Source organism: Balaenoptera physalus (assembly GCF_965194825.1).
Source record: "Balaenoptera physalus genome assembly, chromosome: 9".
In the NCBI taxonomy this organism is placed as follows: domain Eukaryota; kingdom Metazoa; phylum Chordata; class Mammalia; order Artiodactyla; family Balaenopteridae; genus Balaenoptera; species Balaenoptera physalus.
The window spans coordinates 101,351,928-101,371,049 of NC_138888.1; the positions used below are offsets into that span (position 1 = coordinate 101,351,928).

The window sequence follows — 19,122 nt, forward strand, 5'->3', positions numbered from 1 at the left end:
GTTTTAAAATGCATAATTTAGAATTTTGGTGAAAACAACTTGAAATGTCTTTTGAAACAGAAGCAAACTATAAACAGAAGGGCAGAAGGAGCTATTCTCAAACCATTCATCTAATGAAAAATACATAAATCACCTCCTTGTCAAATGAGCTGATGGTAGGTTTTTCCAAAACATAAATCTTCTCTGAGGCTAAACATAAATCTTTCTAGGGCCTTAAGCATCAACTCCCCTACATTTCTGCACAGAGTCAATAAAAATGGATTTATAGTATAGAAACACCCTCTATTTTAATCAACTAATTTATTTATGTAAGTCTTTTGCCTACAAATTTAAAAAAGCATTAATTTAAAAAAATATTTCAACTGCCTTCTTTCTACTGATCCACTAGTACCCTAAAAATCCCAATATTGTCCTGGAGCACCAGTTTCAGAAAGTTAACAAGAATTAAATATGAATTATGTAACTTTACTAGATTAATATTATTAATTCAAATTCAGGCAATCCATAGAAAGACCATATAAATAACAGATTTTGAAATGTAAGGAATTCAAAATAATCTTAAATTGAATTGCCTGTCAATTACTATGCTACAGTACATATTTTAATAGGTAAATATAAATATGTATAATTCATAAATGCTATAGAACATGTATTTATTCTGATAAGAACAGAAAGAGAAATTATGTTCTATGGGCATTTAACAAGAATTTTTCTACTTCATTCACCTAAAAAGAAATAGTTATAGTTCCTTAGCAATTTTAATAAGAAAGCATCATTTAGTAGTTGAGGCTGTGATTTAAATGTATTCAAAGTAAATAACTGTTTAAATTACAGCATGAGAATTCTAGTAAAAAAATGATTTTCTCTGAAATAATGTTTTTGTGTAGGGCCAACAGAACTACTGTTCTGTTGTGTACCAATACTTGTACACTATTTGTATATTAATTGCAAACGATCAGTTTATAAAATGATCAGCTTTAACCATCTGGTTGCTTTTTCTTAAACCAAATAGGTCCCAAGAAGGCAGTGACAATGAGTATTTCTGTGTCCCCAGATATCTAGTGTCTGATAAATAATTAGCATTCGAATAAGTAAAAGTAGGTAAAAGGGAAGGAGAAGCTAGGGAAGGGACCATGTCATCTACTGAACTGATTTTGTATCTTGTACACACTAATTTAGAAAAAAGCCTTATTTCAACACTCCTCTTAGGTGAATACTATATGATCTCTTGTGCATTAGGGCCATCTGTTAATTTGTATCATTTGATCTATAAATGACCAGCTGAGATTGTCTCTCAGTTACTTTTGGTATTTAAGGTAGTTTTTATAGGGTGAAGTCTGTGCCCCCACCCCCGTCTGTGCCTATAACTCACATAAGCTGGATTTATCTGGGCCCCAGGACTGCACTTAAAGTATCATTTAGTGAGCATGCCTAAGACACTTCTGCTGTTGATTGACTTAACCTTTGGCTTCTGTGTAAACATTTGGTGCCATCTGGGTGAGAATTTAATGACTCTCCAAAGAGACATGGCCAGGGCCACACAGGCATTTTCCTGGGAACTAAAATAAGTGGATACATTGAAGTAGCACTGTTGCACCTTCCTTCACCTGTCGCTTCTGACATGAGGTGCAAAGGCCAGAAGAGCAAAGAAGGAAGGAGACAGAGGTGTCAGCTGACTGCCTCATTTCAGTAACAGTCGCTGCCTTGCTTCTGGAGCTTCAGCAAAACTTTACTGAAAAAACAGTAGTATATTATCTAGTGGAGGAGAAGTTGGTAATAGTAAGAATATAAAACATACACAACAATTTTAGAAAGTTATATATAAAGACGTACTACATTTACACAAAATTAAGATTTTAACAACAAATGACAAAGAATAAAGACAATGTACTTATTATACCTGCATATTTAAATGTAAGGGTTTATATCTAATATTTAAATGTAAAGAAAATGCTAATGTAAAATGTCATAATTCAAATAACGTGAATAAACCATAAAATACCTACCTTTAATAGAGGATTATTAGGTCAAAATCTTGGTGATTTCAGAATAATTTATCAGAATCTATTTTTAACATAAATTTGCATTATGCTCTTAGAATAAACTGTATTTTGATCAAACAAGTTTGGATGTTATTATAATAAGTTTTCCTTATTCAGTGTTGGTTTTAACTCACATAAATACATATCTTCTTTGTAAGTTATAAATACCAACAGAAGAGACATTACAAATTCATCAGTAACTCACTTTTTTCCCCAGATTTATTGGGATATAATTGACATATCACATTGTGTAAGTTTAAGGTGCACAACTTGATGATTTGAGATGCGTATATATAGTGAAATGATTACCGCAATAAGGTTAGTTAATAGCTCCATCATCTCACATAGACACACTTCTTTTGCACGTGTGGTGATAACATTTAAGATCTAGTCTTTTACCAACTTTCAGGTATATAATACAGCACTGTTAACTAGAGTCACCATGCTGTATATTAGATCTCCAGAACTTATTCATCATAAAACTAGAAGTTTGTACATTTTGACCAGCATTTCCCTATTTCCCCCACCCTCCACCCCTCCCAACCACTATTCTACTATCTGTTCCTATGAATTCAGCTTTTTTATCTTCTGCATACAAGTGGGAACACGTAGTATTTGTCCTTCTGACTTATTTCATTTAGTATGATGCCCTGAAGGACCATCCATACTGTCACAAGTGACAGGATTTCCTTCTTTTTATGGCTGAATAATTGTGTGTGTGTGTGTGTGTGTGTGTGTGTGTGTGTGTGTGTGTGTGTATCTCCATGTTCTTTATCCATTCATCCCTTGATGGACACTTGTTAGGTTGTTTCCATGTCCTGGCTATTGTGAATAGTGCTGCAATGAGCATGGAAATGCAGATATTCCTTTGAAATACAGATGACCCTTTAACAACACAGGGGTTAGGAGTGCAGTCAAATATCTGTGTATAACTTTACAGCCGACCCTCAGTATCCATGGTTCCATATCCTTGGATTCTACCAACCATGGCTCGTATAGTAAATTCACATATAAATGGGAATTCATGCAATTCAAACCTGGGGTTATTCAAGGGTCAACTGTACTGACTGCATTTCTTTGGGATATATACTCAGAATTTGGATTGCTAAATCATATGGTAGTCTTATTTTTAATTTTTTAAGGATCCTCCATACTGTTTTCCATAGAGGCTGCACCAATTTACATTCCAACCAACAGGGCACAGGGCTCCCTTTTCTCCACATCCTCACCAACACTTATCTCTTGTCTTTTTGATAATAGTCCTTCTGACAGGGGTGAGGTGATATCTCATTGTGGTTTTGATTTGCATTTCCCTGATGACTGGTAATGTTGAACATCTTTTCATGTACCTGTAGGCCAAATGAATGTCTTCTTTGGGAAAATATCTATTCAGGTCCTTTGCTCATTTCAAAATGTGATGAATTTGGGCTTTTTGCTGTTGAGTTAAATGAGTTCCTAATATATTTTGTATATTAACCCTTTGTCAGATATACAGTTGTAAATACTTCTCCCATTCCATAGTTGCCTTTTCATTTTGTCGACTGTTTCTGTTGCTGTACAGAAACTTTCGAGTTTGATGTAGTCCCACATTTTTATTTTTGCTTTTGTTGCTGTACTTATGGAGTCATAGCTAAAAATTCATTGCCAAGACCAATGTCAAGTAGATTTTCCTTATGTTTTCTTCAAGGAGTTTTAGTTTCAGCTCTTACATTTAAGTCTTTAAATCATTTCAAGTTAATTTTTGTGAGTGGTGTAAGATAGGGGTTCAATTCAGTCTTTGGCATGTGATTATCCAGTTTTCCTCCAAATCATTTATTGAAGAGACTGTATTTCTCCAATGAGTGTTGTTGGCTCCCTCATCAAATATTAGTTGACTGTATATGCATGGATTTATTTCTGGGCTCCCAGTTATGTTCCAGCGGTGTATGTGTCTATTTTTGTGACAGTACCATACTGTTTTGATTAATACAACTTTGTAATATAGTTAGAGGTCAAGAAGAGTGATGCCTCCAGCTTTGTTCTTCCTTATCAGGATTGCTTTGGCTCTTTAGGGTCTTTCATGATTTCGTAAGAATGTTAGGATTTTTTTTCTATTTCTGTAAAAAAATGCCATTAGAATCTTGATAGGGATTGCACTGAATCTATAGATGGCTTTGGGTAGTATGAACATTTTAACAATATTATTTCTTCCAATCCATGAACACAGCATATATTTCTATTTGTTTGTGTTTTCTTCCAGGTCTTTCACCAAAGTCTTGTAGTTTTCACTGCACATATCTTCTTCCTTCCTTGGTTAAATGTATTCCTAAAATGTTATTGTTGTTGTTGATGCTATTGTGAATGGGATTGATTTCTTTATTTCTTTTTCAGGTATTTTGTTAGTGTATAGAAATGAAACTGATTTCTGTGTGTTGATTTTGTATCCTGCAGCTTTACTGAATTTGTTGATTATTCCTAACAGTTTTTTGGTGGAGTCTTTAAAATTTTCTATATGTAAGATCTTGACATCTGCAAATAAAGACAATTTTACTTTTTCCTTTCTGATTTGAATGCATTTTATTTCTTTTTTCTTCCCTAATTTCTCTGGTTAAGACTTCCAGTACTATGTTGAATAAGAGTGGGAAGAGTGGGCACACTTGTCTTGTTCCTGATCTTAGAGGAAAAGCTTTCAACCTTCCACTGTTGAGTATGATGTTTGCTCTGGGCTTGTCATACATGTCCTTTATTATGTTGAGGTATGTTCATTCTATAGCCAATTTGTTGAGAGTTTTTATCATGAAAGGTTGTTGAATTGTATCAAATGCTTTTTCTGTATCTATTGAGATGATCATATGATTTTTATCTTTCATTTTATTAATGTGGTATATCACACTATTTGATTTTTGTATGTTGAAACATTCTTGCATTTCAGGGATCACAGTGTATAATCCTTTTAATATGATGTTGAATTCGATTTGCTAGTATTTTTTTGAAATTTTTTTCATTTATAATCATCCGGGATATTGGTCTGGAGTTTTCTTATAGTGTCCCTATCTGGCTTTGGTATCAGGGTAATGCTTGCTTCATGTTATGAGTTTGGAAGTGTTTCCTCCTCTTAAATTTTTTGGAACAGTTTGAGAAAGAGTGGCATTAAATCTTTAAATGTCTGGTATAATTCACCAGTGAAATATCTGGTCCTGGACTTTTCTTTATTGAGAGGTTTTTTTTATTACTGATACAATTTTTTCACTCATTATTAGTCCATTCAAATTTTCTATTTCTTCATGATTCAGTTTTGGTAGGAATTTATCCATTTCTTCTAGGCTGTCTGATTTGTTGGTGTATAATTATTCATAGTAGTCTCTTATGATCCTTTGTATTTCTATTATTTGTAATGTCTCCTCTTTTATTTCTGATTTTATTTATTTAGTCTTTTCTCTTTTTTCTTAGTTAGTCTAGCTAAAAGTTTGTCAAAACCAGCTCTTAGTTTAATTGATCTTTTATATTGTTTTTCTGGTCTCCATTTCATTTATCCCTGCTCTGATCATTGTTATTTTTTTGATTCTGCTAACTTTGGACCTTGTTTGTTCTTCCTTTCCTAGTACATTTAGGTGTAAAGTTAGGTTGTTTATTTGAGATCTTTCTTTTTTCTTAATGTAGGCATTTATAGCTATAAACATCCCTCTTAGAATTGCCTTTGCTGCATCCCATAAGTTTTGGTATGTTTTGTTTACATTTTCATTTGTTTTAAGATATCTTATTTCCCTTTTAAGTTTTGACCCATGGCTGTTCAGGAGTGTGATGCTTAATTTCCACATATTTTTTAATTTTCCAGCTTTTCTATTTTTATTGATTTTAGTTTCAGACTGTTTTTTCTCCATTGTATATTCTTGCCTCCTTTGTTGTAGATTGACTGTAGGTGTGTGGTTTTATTTCTGGGTTCTTTATTCTATTCCATTTGCCTATATGTCTGCTTTTGTGCCAATACCACGATGTTTTGATTACTGAAGCTTTGTAGTATTATCTGAAGTCTGGGAGGCTTATGCCTCCAGTTTTATTATTTTTCCTCAGGATTGCTTTGGCAATTCTGGGTCTTTTGTGGCTCCATGAAAAATGTCATGGGTAATTTGATAGGGATTGCATTAAATTCGTATATTGCTTTGGGTACTATGGCCATCTTAACAATACTAATTCATTCAATCCAAGAGAAATGGATATCTTTCCATTTCTTTGAATCATCTTCAATTTCCTTTATCAGTGTCTTATAGCTTTCACTGTATAGGTCTTTCACCTCCTTAGTTAGGTTTATATCTAAATATTTTATTTTATTTTTTTGATGTGATTTTAAATGGGATTTTTTTTTTTACTTTTTCTGGTATTTCATTGTTAGCGTAAAGAAATGCAATATATTTCTGTATATTAATCTTGTATCCTGCAACCTTGCTGAATTCTTTTATTAATTCTAACAGTTTTTGTGTGAAGTCTTTAGGGTTTTCTATATAGAGTATCATGTCATCTGCATATAATGACAATTTAATCTCTTCCCTTCCAACTTGGATACCTTTATTTCTTTTTCTTGTCTGACTGCTGTGGCTAAGTCTTCCAATTCTATGTTGAATAGAAGTAGTAAGAGTGGGCATCCTTGCTTGTTCCAGAAATCAACAGGAAGGGTTTCAGCTTTTCACCAATAAGTATTAAGTTGGCTATGGGTTTGTCATAAATGGCTCTTATTATGTTGAGATATGTTCCCTCTATACCCACTTTGGTGAGAGTTTTTATCATGAATGAATGTTGAATTTTATCAAATGCTTTTTCTGTGTCTATTGAGATGATCATGTGGTTTTTGTCTTCTCTTTTGTTGATGTGATGTAATGCACTGGTTGATTTGAGTATGTTGAACCATCCTTGTGACCCTGGAATGAATCCAACTTGATCATGGTGTATGATCCTTTTCATGTACTGTTAGATTCAGTTTGCTAATATTCTGTTGAGGATTTTTGCATCTATATTCATCAAGGATATTCCTCTATAATTTTCGTTTTTTGCAGTGTCTTTCTCTAATTTTGGTTTCAGGGTGATAATGGCTTCATAGAATGACTTTGGGAGTGGTCCCTCATCTTCATTCTTTTGGAATAGTTTATGAAGCATAGATATAAATTCTTATTTGTATATTTGATAGAATTCCCCAGTGAGCCATCTGGTCCTGGGCTTTTGTTTACAGGGAGGTTTTTTGTTTTGTTTTTTTAATTACAGATTCTATTTCACTTCTAGTAATCAGTCTGTTCAAATGATCTGTTTCTTCTTGACTCAGTTTTGACAGGCTATATGTTTCTAGAAACTTGTTCATTTCTTCCAGGTTGTCTACAATGTTGGCATACAACTGTTCATAGTATTCTCTTATGATGTTTTGTATTTCTGTGGTATTGGTAGTTATCCCTCCTCTTTCATTTCTCATTTTGTTTACTTGGGTCCTCTCTCTTTCCTTCTTGGTGAACCTGGCTAGAGGTTTGTCGATTTTATTTATCCTTTCAAAAAACCAGCTCTTGGTTTTATTGATCTTTTCTATTGTTTTTTATCTCAATTTTATTTATTTCCCCTCTGATCTTTATTATTTCCTTCCTTCTGCTGATTTTGGGTTTTCTTTGTTCTTCTTTTTCTAATTCTTTTAGGTGATAAGTTAGGTTGTTTATTTGATGTTTTTCTTGTTTCTTGAAGAGGGCCTGTATCACTATGAACTTCCCTATTAGAACTGCCTTTGCTGCATCCCATAGATTTTTTTTTTAACATCTTTATTGGAGTATAATTGCTTTACAATGGTGTGTTAGTTTCTGCTTTATAACAAAGTGAATCAGTTATACATATACATTTGTCCCCATCCCATAGATTTTAGTAAGGCTACGTTTTCATTGTTGTTTGTCTCAAAGTATTTTCTGATTTCCTCTTTGATTTTATCATTGACCCACTGGTTTTTTAATAGCATGATTCATTAGTCTCCATGCCGTGTTTTTTTTTCCTGTTTTTCTTTCTGTGGTTGATTTCTAGTTTCTTACCATTGTGGTGAGAAAAGATGCTTGAAATAACTTCTATCCTCTTAAATGTGTTGAGGCTTGTTTTGTGTCTTAGTATGTGGTCTATCCTAGAGAATGTTCCATGCGCGTTTGAAAAGAATGTGTATTCTGGGGTTTTTGGATGTAGTTTCCTGTAGATATCAATTAAGTCCAACTGTTCTATTGTGTCATTTAGGATCTCTGTTGCCTTACTGATTTCCTGTATGGAAGATTGGTCCATTGATGTCAGTGTGGTGTTAAAGTATCCCACTATTATTGTATTCCTGTCAATTTCTCCTTTTATGTCTGTTAGTATTTGTTTTATACATTTAGATGCTCCTATATTGGGTGCATATATGTTAATGAGTATAATATCTTCTTCTTGTATTGACCCCCTTATCAATATCTAATGCCATTCTTTGTCCTTTGTTATAGACTTTGTTTTAAAGTCTATTTTGTCTGATATGAGTATTGCTACCCCTGCTTTTTTGTTGTTTTCATTTGCATGAAATACCTTTTTCCACCCCCTGGCTTTCAATCTATGTGTGTCTTTCACCCTAAAGTGAGTCTTTTGTAGCAGCATATTATAGATTCTTGTGTTTTTTTAATCCAATCTGCCACTCAATGTCTTTTAATTGGAGCATTTAGTCCATTGAAATTTAAAGCAATTATTGATAAGATGTATTTATTACCATTTTAAACCTTATTTTCCAGCTGATTTTGTAGTTCTTCTTTGTTCCTTTCTTTTTGGTTTTCCTTTTGTGGTTTGATGGTTTTCTTTTGTATTATGCTTGAGTTCCTTTCTTTTTGGTTTTTGTGAATCTGTTGTATGTTTTTGATTTGTGGTTACTCTGGTTTTCAAGTATTTTAACCCAGAACTCTATCTACTTGCTTTAGACGGATAGTCATGTAAGTTCAGACACATTCTAAAAAATATACACATTTTTTTTACTCCCCTCTTCTGCATTTTGTGATTTTGATGTCCTATTTCACATCTTCATATTGAGTTTTTTGCTGTTAACTGTAGTTATAATTGCTTTAACAACACTTTTTTATTGTTTTTTAATCTTTGCACTGGCTTATTTAAGTGATGTTTAATCATTTTATATATTGGCTTTTCCTACTGTGTTTTTCCCTTTCCTATAGATTCTTGCTTCTTTTCTATTTAGAGTAGATCTTTCAATATTTCTTTTAGGTTAGCTTTAGTATTTCTGTATTCTTTTAGTTTCTGTCGGAGAAATTATTTGTTTCTCCTTCTATTTTAAATGATAATATTGCTGGGTAGAGTATCCTAGGTTGCAGGTTTTCCCCTTTCAGGACTTTGAATATATATTGCCACTCCCTTCTGGCCTGCAAAGTTTCTGTGGAGAAATCAGCCTATGAGGGTTCCCTTGTAACTGACTCTTTGTTTTTCTCTTGCTGACTTTAGAATCCTCTCTTTAACTTTTGCCATTTTAATTATGATATGTCTTGATGTGGGTCTGTTTGGGTTTATCTTGTTCAGAACCCTCTGTGCTCCCTGTACCTGAATGTCTCTTTCTTTATTTAGGTTTGGGAAGTGTTCAGCCATAATTTCTTAAAATACATTTTTGATCCCTTTCTCTCTTTTTTTTTTCCTTCTGGAACTCTTATTATGTGTAGGTTAGCACACTTTATATAATCCCATAGATCTCGTATGTTTCTTTCATTTTTAAAATATTTATTTATTTATTTTTGGCTGCATTGGGTATTCGTTGCTGTGCGTGGGCTTTCTCTAGTTGCGGTGAGTGGGGGCTACTCTTCATTGTGGTGTGTGGGCTTCTCATTGCAGTGGCTTCTCTTGTTGTGGAGCACGGGCTCTAGGCACACGGGTTTCAGTAGTTGTGGCATGTGGGCTCAGTAGTTGTGCCTTGTGGGCTCTAGAGCACAGGCTCAGTAGTTGTGGCGCAGGGGCTTAGCTGCTCCACAGCATGTAGGATCTTCCCGGACCAGGGCTCGAGCCCATGTCCCCTGCATTGGCAGGTGGATTCTGAACCACTGCGCCACCAGGGAAGCCTTCATTTGTTTTTTCATTTGTCTTTCTGTCTGCTGTTCTGATTGGGTGATTTCCATTATTCTATCTTCCAAATCACTAATTTGTTCTTCTGCATTATTCAGTCTGCTTTTAGCTCATTTTTTATCTCAGCAATTGAGTTGTCTAATTTTGATTGTTTCTTCTTTATAGTTTCTAGTTCCTTGTTACAGTGATCTGCATTTCTATTGAAAATCTTTCTTAATTCCTTTAGCATTTTAATTACCTCCTTTTTGAACTCAGGGGTCTAGTAGACTAAAGAGGTATGTTTCATTAATTGTTTTTTAGGGGATTTCACTTGTTCTTTTTATTGAGAGTAGTTCCTCTGTTTCTTCATTTTACTTATATTTCTCTGACTCTATGAAGTTAGGAGAAACAGTTATCTACTGTGGTCTTGGAGGGCTGTTTTTATGTGGGAGCATCCCTTTGTAGACTATGTAAGTCTAATATTTTTGCTGTGAGAGCTGTTTTCATAATGGATGCCTGCCACATCTTTCCTCAGAGTGTGCTGGCTGTTATCCCCTTGATAGAGGGTATGACTGGTGTTGTGGTGTCCAGTTCCTGCCCTGCATGTTGGGCGGGGCCTCCTCTTTGCTCCGTGGCTGTCACAACCCTGTTGAGGGTGGGGTCTGCTCCCCAGTTGTTTCAGTAGAAGCCCTGAAGGTTGGGTTTGATAAGGCTCTGTTGCCCTTAAGTGTGTGCTCTGTCCCAAGGAGGTGAGTGCTGAAGCAAGAGAGGCCCATGTGGTCACAGTGAACCTATGCACCACCTACTCAGGCGTCCACGGTTCTGCTCAGAAGCAGCCCAAGGTCACATCCCTTTCTCTGTTGTGTTTGTCCCTGACCTAGTGTAAGGCTGGCCCTGGGGATCAGGGCATTGTAGCTGCAGGAACTGAAGTGGTGTGCTGCCACCTGAGACCTAGGCCTCCTCTGTGGTAAGGCTCTCCCAGGGCCTCTCCCCCTAGATGCCAGCTCCAAGCTTTGTGTGAGGTGGGTGGAACTGGAGCACCCCTGCTGGGAAAGGAACCTCTGCACACTTCTCACCAGGGCCTGTCCGCTGGAGATGTGCGATTCTGTGGACATTGCCCCCCACTGGTGTGCACACCAATGAAGTCTGCTTCTGCAGGACCCACCTCCCACCTGCCCCCACTGTGGGAGTGCTGATTATGGGCTCAGGTGTCAGCGCCTGCCCCACAGTGTGTGCACGCACAAAGCCCACCAATGGAGCAGTGTCCCACATGGGCATGCTAATAGTGGGGTCCCTATGGTGGGCCCACACCCTACCATGTGTGCACTAACAACAGGCTCTGAGGTTAGGCCTGGACTGCACTCCAGGCCCTGGGGGCTGTCTACGCATAGCTAGACCGAGTCCTCTCCCAGGGTTCGTCCACAGAAGCCCAAGTTTCAGCTCCCACCTACTCTGTGTACTGGCAGCCCCACCCAAAGTGCGTTTCAGGCTGGGAAGTGGGTGAGGTGGCAGCCATCAGTGCCAGTCTCTCTGTGCCCTGAGTGCTAACAAGCCAGCACACACACACTCTTCGTGGGCAGAGTGCAGGCCCCTCCGGCTCCTCTATCTGTCCCGGTGGACCTCCCAGCTAGTGAAGGCTTTCCAAGGGCGAGGGGCTGCCCATGCGGGCCTTTCCTCTTCCACAACTCCCTCCCAGGGGCACCGGTCCTGTCCCAATGCCTTTCTTTTTTTGTCCTACCCAGTTATGCGGGAATCTTTCTTTCAGCTTTGGCTGTATAAGAGATCTTCCGCTAGCTTTCAGTTGGTTTTCTGTGAGGACTGTTCCACATGTAGATGTATTTTTGATGTGTTTGTGGGGAGAGGTGAGCTCCACGTCCTCCTAATCTGCCATCTTGACCTCCTACTTTAGCGTCTCGCTCATATCTTTAGATAAGTGTAAAAATCAGCTTGTACTCCTTTGGTGTCTGCCAGCTGAATATTGTAAACAGACATCTACAAGGTGCTACCTGGCAGAAAGATGTCAGCTGTCACTAAAAATCCACAAGATAGATATAGTCCAATATAATATTCTGGCTGAGGGGTCAAATTTGCTTATCGGGTGAAATGATACAGATAGAGATTGCATTTTGGTCTTCAAACACAAGTTGAAAACGACTAGGTAATCAGATAACTACGTGGAATGATTGAGCACATAACTCAGTTGAAGAAAAGCAAGCATGTGATTTAAATAAAATGAGCAGGCTTAACTCGAAATCACTGCCAAATAATTTAAGAAATAAACTCCACAAATTATAAAAAATTGAATAATAAGCATTTAAAGTCTTCTCTCAAATAAATAGTTTTTATTTCCGTCTTGAAAATCAAAGCTTCAAGCAGAGAATTCCACTGTAAATTGAACGTGGATAGTCCTAAGAAAGTCATTTGTTTGGTTCCTTAGATTTTCCATTTATGAAGAAATATTTGCCCTTCAGGTGAGCATTGCAAAGATTATCTGTGTAAGACATTATTAACATAGTGTTCAGAATGACATTTTCAAGTACAAAGATAAATAGGAATGTTATCAAAGTCACACAGCCTTTGAGAGTCCTGTGCTGCTCCGCTGGAAGACCCCCATCCAGATGCTAGAAGACTTCTTTATACCTAACCTATGATCACGACAGGTTTCGGAAAACTGATGATTTAAATTCTTAATTTATGTCATTAGATGATAGCAACATAAAATTCAAGAGACCTCAGGCTACACATGATCTTATGTAAAAGCCTTTCCTCTTTTCCATTAGGCTTAGTGTCATTCTCAGACCAAATCTTTAAGTTAAATGAGAAACCCTAATGGACGACGAAGAAAATCAGTAACAGCAAATTGTATCCAAATATAAAAGCATTACATACTTATGATTAAATGTTTAATAAATGATGAACCATTTAATTGAGAACAATCCCATTATGCACACATTATAAACTTTTCTCATAAATCTGTTTCTGTAATACTGCCATTTTATCATGTGCAAATCTTAGAAGCAACTCACATAGGAAAAAACAAGAGTCTTGAACAGGTTTTGGAGAATGTAACAGTTTAAATAGGTAGCTATATTTATACATTGGGTGATTATAATTTTGTTCTTTTACAGTTTTTAGAGTAAATAGAACTGTCTCTGCTTCCATTAACTTTAAATGTCATGTTAAGGATGTATAATCAAACTTTTAAGGGGCAAAATTATGAACCATATGGAGGGTGGAGAAAATTGCTTAGGTTAGGTACTGCTTCCAGGCTTTTCTAGAACTACTCGCATGACCTCGGGTTAAGCCCTTCAGTGTTGTGGGCAGATGTCCCATCTTTAAAATCTGGAGGTTTGCCTAGATCTACTCAAGTCACTTTCAGTTCTCAAAATATCCAGTGGCTTAAATTCTGGTTTAATCATGATGTAATGTGAATAATAAACAGGATAACGTATTTCAGTTTTGAATTTTGACTTCAAGAACACTTACAGTTAAGGCTGGCGGTCCTGGAGGTCCCATATCTCCCTAAAATAGATGAAAGAAAAGCTGCAATTACCAATAGTCCCTTTTTGCTCATGTTATTTATAAATTTTCTGAATGGATCGAAGCAATATCTAGATAAATCTGGAAGAAAAGTAGAATTTTACCTTGATAAAGGTCTCTGCACAATGAAAAACTGATCATGTGCTTTTAGTTCTCATGATATAAATATCGCCTTGTGCATCCCCATGCTTTCTGCAGTGGCAGAACTTGTTTTGAAAAGCTAAAATAATCTAGTTTCCATCCTTTTGTCTACTAATCCAAAATTAGAAAGAATATCTCTTCAAATATGGTTGCTTGCCAATGGAGCAGCTGGGAATTGTCACAACGACAGATTATACTTCTGACAAAGTTAGCATGGGGATCTGCAGAAATAATAAGTGGGTCTCCCCACTTCATGCCTTCCAGCTGCAAGCAGCAGTCCCACTGCCTCTTTTAAAGCTTTGCTGAACTGGCCTTGCACTTGCCAACAACTGTATGAGGCTTTGCCTATATTCACGTGTTTTTAAATACTAACATTGCTTTGCTGACCTATGTGAATACAAATTACCAGGTGGATATATTGACAAACTATTCAAAGTCTAAAAAATACGGTTAATCTAAAAGTTTATCATTTTCCAATTTATAAATATGTCACCTATATGCTTTATTGTATCAGCATCCCTATTTATTTCATGAGAACTCTTAGTTATTAAGATCAAGCATCACTGGGAAAAGCAAGATAGGGGTAAAGGATTAAGAAGTACAAACTACTATGCATGAAATAAATAAGCTACAAGGATATACTCTTCAGCACAGGGAATATAGCCAATATTTTACAATAACTTTAAATGGAGTATAATCTATAAAAATTTTGAATCACTATGCTGTACACCTGAAACTAATATAATATTGTAAATTAACTATACCTCAATAAAAAAATTTAAGGTTTTTTAAAAGGTAAGTCTTAGAATGTTAAATTTGACAGACTCTTAGGGACCCTCCATCTTATCAAAACCCCTCATTTTGCAGACAAATAAATCGAATCCCAGAGTGCCGTTGGTGAATTGAATAAAGTCATTGCTTAAAAAAAAGTCAAGCATCACTGCCATAATCCCCCTTCAAATGGACATTGTGGAACCAACACCATGTGGCATGGGGCACTGGCACGCTGTATTCTCGTGTTGGGAGTATCTCTATGACGTTCTCTTTTTGCATCTAACATAATCACCTCAAAAGTGAGGACTTAGCCTTGTGTAATCATTATTTTGGGAACAACTGAATAAAAATAACCGATAGCTGTTAAAGAACATTGAGGTAGCTTAAATCAGTCATTGGGGACCAATTTGCAAAGTCAATTTTAATGTAGAGGTAAATATTGAAGATAGACAAAGATTTCTAAATGTGTTGAGAATGGAGAACAAAATACAGTGCAAACCATCTACACGTACAACTGTCATCAAACGAGTATCATCCAAGGACCTTACTCAAAACAACTTTTGCTTTCACTATCTCATAATTTTCTTTTCAAGGTCGCTGCCAATAGGCCACTATAAAATGACATATGAGAAAAGGTGTTAGGAAATGGGGCATTTAGATTAAGACTGAGATGCACAGTCAGTCTCCTTCCCCCCAAAGGCCGCCTGCTTCACCATCGTGGTAGCAGCTCAGTGCTACTGGCAAAGGTCCCCAGTACAGGACATGGCTGCTAATTTGGTGACGCAATACTTAATGCAGTTAAGCAAGGGAGAGAAAAGGGAAATCTTATAAAAACAGATTAATGTCGATTAGCAATTGTGCATTTAGTCTCCTCAAACTAATTAAATGAACCAAAAGGCTTTTCTTCTTGTTCAGATGCTTTTAACATAACAGCCTTTGGTTAATTTTAACAAAATTAACTTATGGCAGTTAAACAGTATCAATGAAAAGTCACTTCATAGGTTCTCAGGGTTTGCTTAAGAAAAGATTGGCACTTTCCTGGGTGAATACGGTACCTTTTCTCCTTTTGGGCCAGGTGGACCATGACGACCCACGTCACCTTTCAAACCCTGCGCAAAGAACACAGCTAATGTGATTTCTATATACAGTTCACAGAAAGCTTCAATTTCTAACAAGTCATTAGTTGCAAAATAAATCATAATTTACTGAACTCCCAAATCCCATTCTTCAGTGTGTAGTACAGAAAAACTGGCTCTAAAATGATATACAACATCTGTGCTGTGGTGGGTACAGATACATTAAATCAGTGTGAGGCCGCAATACTGCATATTTGTGCAACTTTGCTTCCTGCTAAAATCACATTAATTCACCATCTGGGGGAACATGATTTAGATCTATATGAGCTTCTAAGTATCCACTTCGGCTTAAATTTGTAGATGTTATAAATACCGCTGATTTAGCATTGATTTGGCCTTTATAAAGCTTGCCCCCAAAATTCAAGATTTAAATCAAAAACATTTTTTCGTCTCTATCGAGAAATCTAATTGTGGGGGTAAAAGGGATGAAGGATGTATTCTTTTCCCATCCCTCACAAAGCTGGAGCTAAAATGCAATCTCTCTCCTGTTTTAAAGTCTGGTTTAGTTCTCTAACTCCTATTTCTTTTTTTACCTGGATTTATAAAGCTATCAAATAAAACTACATAAGACATAGACAGCATATCAGATAAATATATTCATGAGTCTTCTGGACTCTTGGGTGTTTTAGTAGGTATTTGGTTGATCCGATTCAGAAATGACAGCTGTCAGGAACACCACAATAGATTTCACTGGAGGAGATCAGTGCTACAGCTGAATGTATTCACAGTGTAAACAGAAGGAAAGTTAGATAGACACATCCCGACTGTATGGTAAATAGGAAAAAATATCTTTTCTCATCCTTAATTTAACACATTGGGTGAGGGAAGAACAATAATGGAAAAAAGAAATATTCTGAAGCCACAGAATGCACAGTAAATCCGAGCATCTTACTGTTCCTAGCTGAGGCATCCCACTCTTACTACTCTGACATTTTGTAGTGAATAAACAATGCCAAATGCCATCACTTGTAGCTACTCAATGTAGAAGCTGAGGCTGAATTTAAAGGAACAAAAGTAAACGAGATATTTAAAATAATCTTGTTACAAAGGATATGTGAAAACTGTAGCCTTATACTTTAAGAAAAAAAATTTAATGGGTGAAAACATCTATTCAATCATTGGTTAAAATAAACACCTTTGTGGTGCATAAACAACTTCGTGGATAAAATTCATAGCTATGTTTCTTCCATCATTACCTCCAGGTATTTATAGAACAAGGATGAGTGAAAAATTAAATCATATTTGAGATGTGATATTCTCTTTATTATTTGAAATACCCATTCTTTCCCAAATCAAGCAACACATACTCTATTTATACATGCCTCTGGAGTAAAACTTGGCATCAACATATTCTAAACACTTGTGGAAAGAAAACGGCTATTTCTGTGATTACGGTTTATTCTTAGTTCGCTCATGCATTTATTCAGTAGACATTTACTGGATACCCTCTGTGCAGTCACCCCTACAGTTGTCAGATCTGTACTGCCCGATAGGTGGCCCTGGGCCTCATGTAGCTTTTCACCCTTGAAACGTGGCTAGTCTGAATGGAAATGTGCCGTGAGTGTGCAATATCATCGGGTTTTCGATATTTGGTACAAAAAAGAATGTACAGTAGCTCATTAATAATTTTTCTGTTGATTATATATTGAAAAGATAACATTGTGGATATGGGATTAAATAAGATATATTATTAAAATTAGTTTCACCTGTTTCTTTTTACTTTTTAAAATGTGGCTATAAGAAAGTATAGTATATTTACCTTTGTCTTGAAATTGTAATATTAAATTTTAAAATATAATATATTATACTTTATTTGTATTAGAGAGTGTTATTGAGAGACACAAAAAAGAACAGCAAGTTGACAAAGACTCCCTCCTTAACGAAACTTGAGCCAGGCCTCAACTTCAGGCCCATCCTGTCTGTCCTTGGCTTGTTTGGCCCAGTTTTAGCAAGAATCTTGTTAAGTCACTTTAGAAAGAATTCCCCAGCCTTGATATCTGATCAAGTCCCTCATCCCCCTCTTTGATGCATAAGTCTTTGGTGTGCCTTTCGCAAGAAGCCTGTTAAGGCAGTTTAGAAAAAATCCCCCAGCCTTGATGTCTGCTCTTAGTAATATTCCATTTGCTGACCACATCGCTCTACTCCTTTGCTACAAATCCCCACTAATCCTTGTTGTATTCAGAGTCGAGCCCAATCTCTCCTCCCTATTTCAATACTCATATTGCAATAATCTTGAATAAAAAATCTTCTTTACCATTTTAACAAGTATCATAATAATTTTTTCGATAACGAAGTCAGGATTCCTGTCCCAATGGAATTCACGTTATAGAGGAGGGTGACTGACGATGAACAGGTCCACGGGCTGAATGCGATGAGTGCGGGGCAGAGGCTGCTATTTCAGTGGGGGTAGTGGCTGGAAACGGCCTCGGGGTGGAGGGGATGTTTGTTTCACAGGATCCAGTCATGCAGTGATCCTGGAAAAAAGTGTTGGGGCAGGCGGAGGGACGGATGGGTGAGGCAACAGCAAGCACAAAAGCCCTCCAGGTGGAAGGAGTGTCATGAGCAGGTAAGGAGGTAAAGAGCAGGCGATGAGGTCAAGGTTAGTCCAGGGTCACAGCACATAGAAAACTGCAGGCCATGGAGAGAAGGGTGGGTTTTGTTCTAAGTGCAAGGGGAAGTCACTTAGGGTTTTAGCCTAGAAATGGCATGATTTGACTGTGTTTCCAAAAAAAGATAGTTTTGGCTACAACATGAAAGTAGATTGTACACAGCAAGAGCAGAAGCAGAAAAGGAGTTCTCACAGCTTTTCAGGCAAGAGAGCAAGAAGGCTGAGGGTGGGGATGGACTTGCAAAAACGCTGGAGGTAGGGCCAGGGAAACGGAGGTACCAAGGCTGATGTGTACTTGGCTTAAGTGACTGGCTATTCCACTCACTAACCACATCTTTCTATTCTTTGGCCATAAGTCCCCACTCACCCTTGTATTCAGAGTTCAGCCAAATCTCTCTTCCCTATTGCAATAATCATATTGTGATAATCTTCAATTAAAAGCCTTCTTTACCATTTTAAAAAACCCTCAGAACAGGAGAAAATATTTGCAAATGAAGCAGCTGACAAAGGATTAATCTCCAAAATTTACAAGCAGCTCATGCAACTCAATATCAAAAAAACAAACAACCCAATCAAAAAATGGGCAGAAGACCTAAATAGACATTTCTCCAAAGAAGATATACAGATTGCCAACAAACACATGAAAGGATGCTCAACATCACTAATTATTAGAGAAATGCAAATCAAAACTACAGTGAGGTATCACCTCACACCAGTCAGAATGGCCATCATCAAAAAATCTACAAACAATAAATGCTGCAGAGGGTGTGGAGAAAAGGGAACCCTCTTGCACTGTTGGTGGGAATGTAAACTGATACAGCCATTATGGAGAACAGTA

General features: G+C 36.7%; 1 protein-coding gene across 3 annotated transcripts in view; it reads right to left on the bottom strand.

Annotated features, from left to right (window-relative positions):
- COL19A1 (collagen type XIX alpha 1 chain) overlaps nt 1-19,122 on the bottom strand; it is a 398,856-nt gene that overhangs the window by 188,213 nt on the left and 191,521 nt on the right. For all 3 annotated transcript variants that reach the window (XM_082474165.1, XM_082474166.1, XM_082474164.1), the window contains 2 exons: nt 15,596-15,649; nt 13,572-13,607 (listed from right to left, as the gene is read on the bottom strand). In XM_082474165.1, the coding sequence (XP_082330291.1) occupies nt 13,572-13,607; nt 15,596-15,649 (90 nt within the window). The remainder of the gene's footprint in view (nt 1-13,571; nt 13,608-15,595; nt 15,650-19,122) is intronic.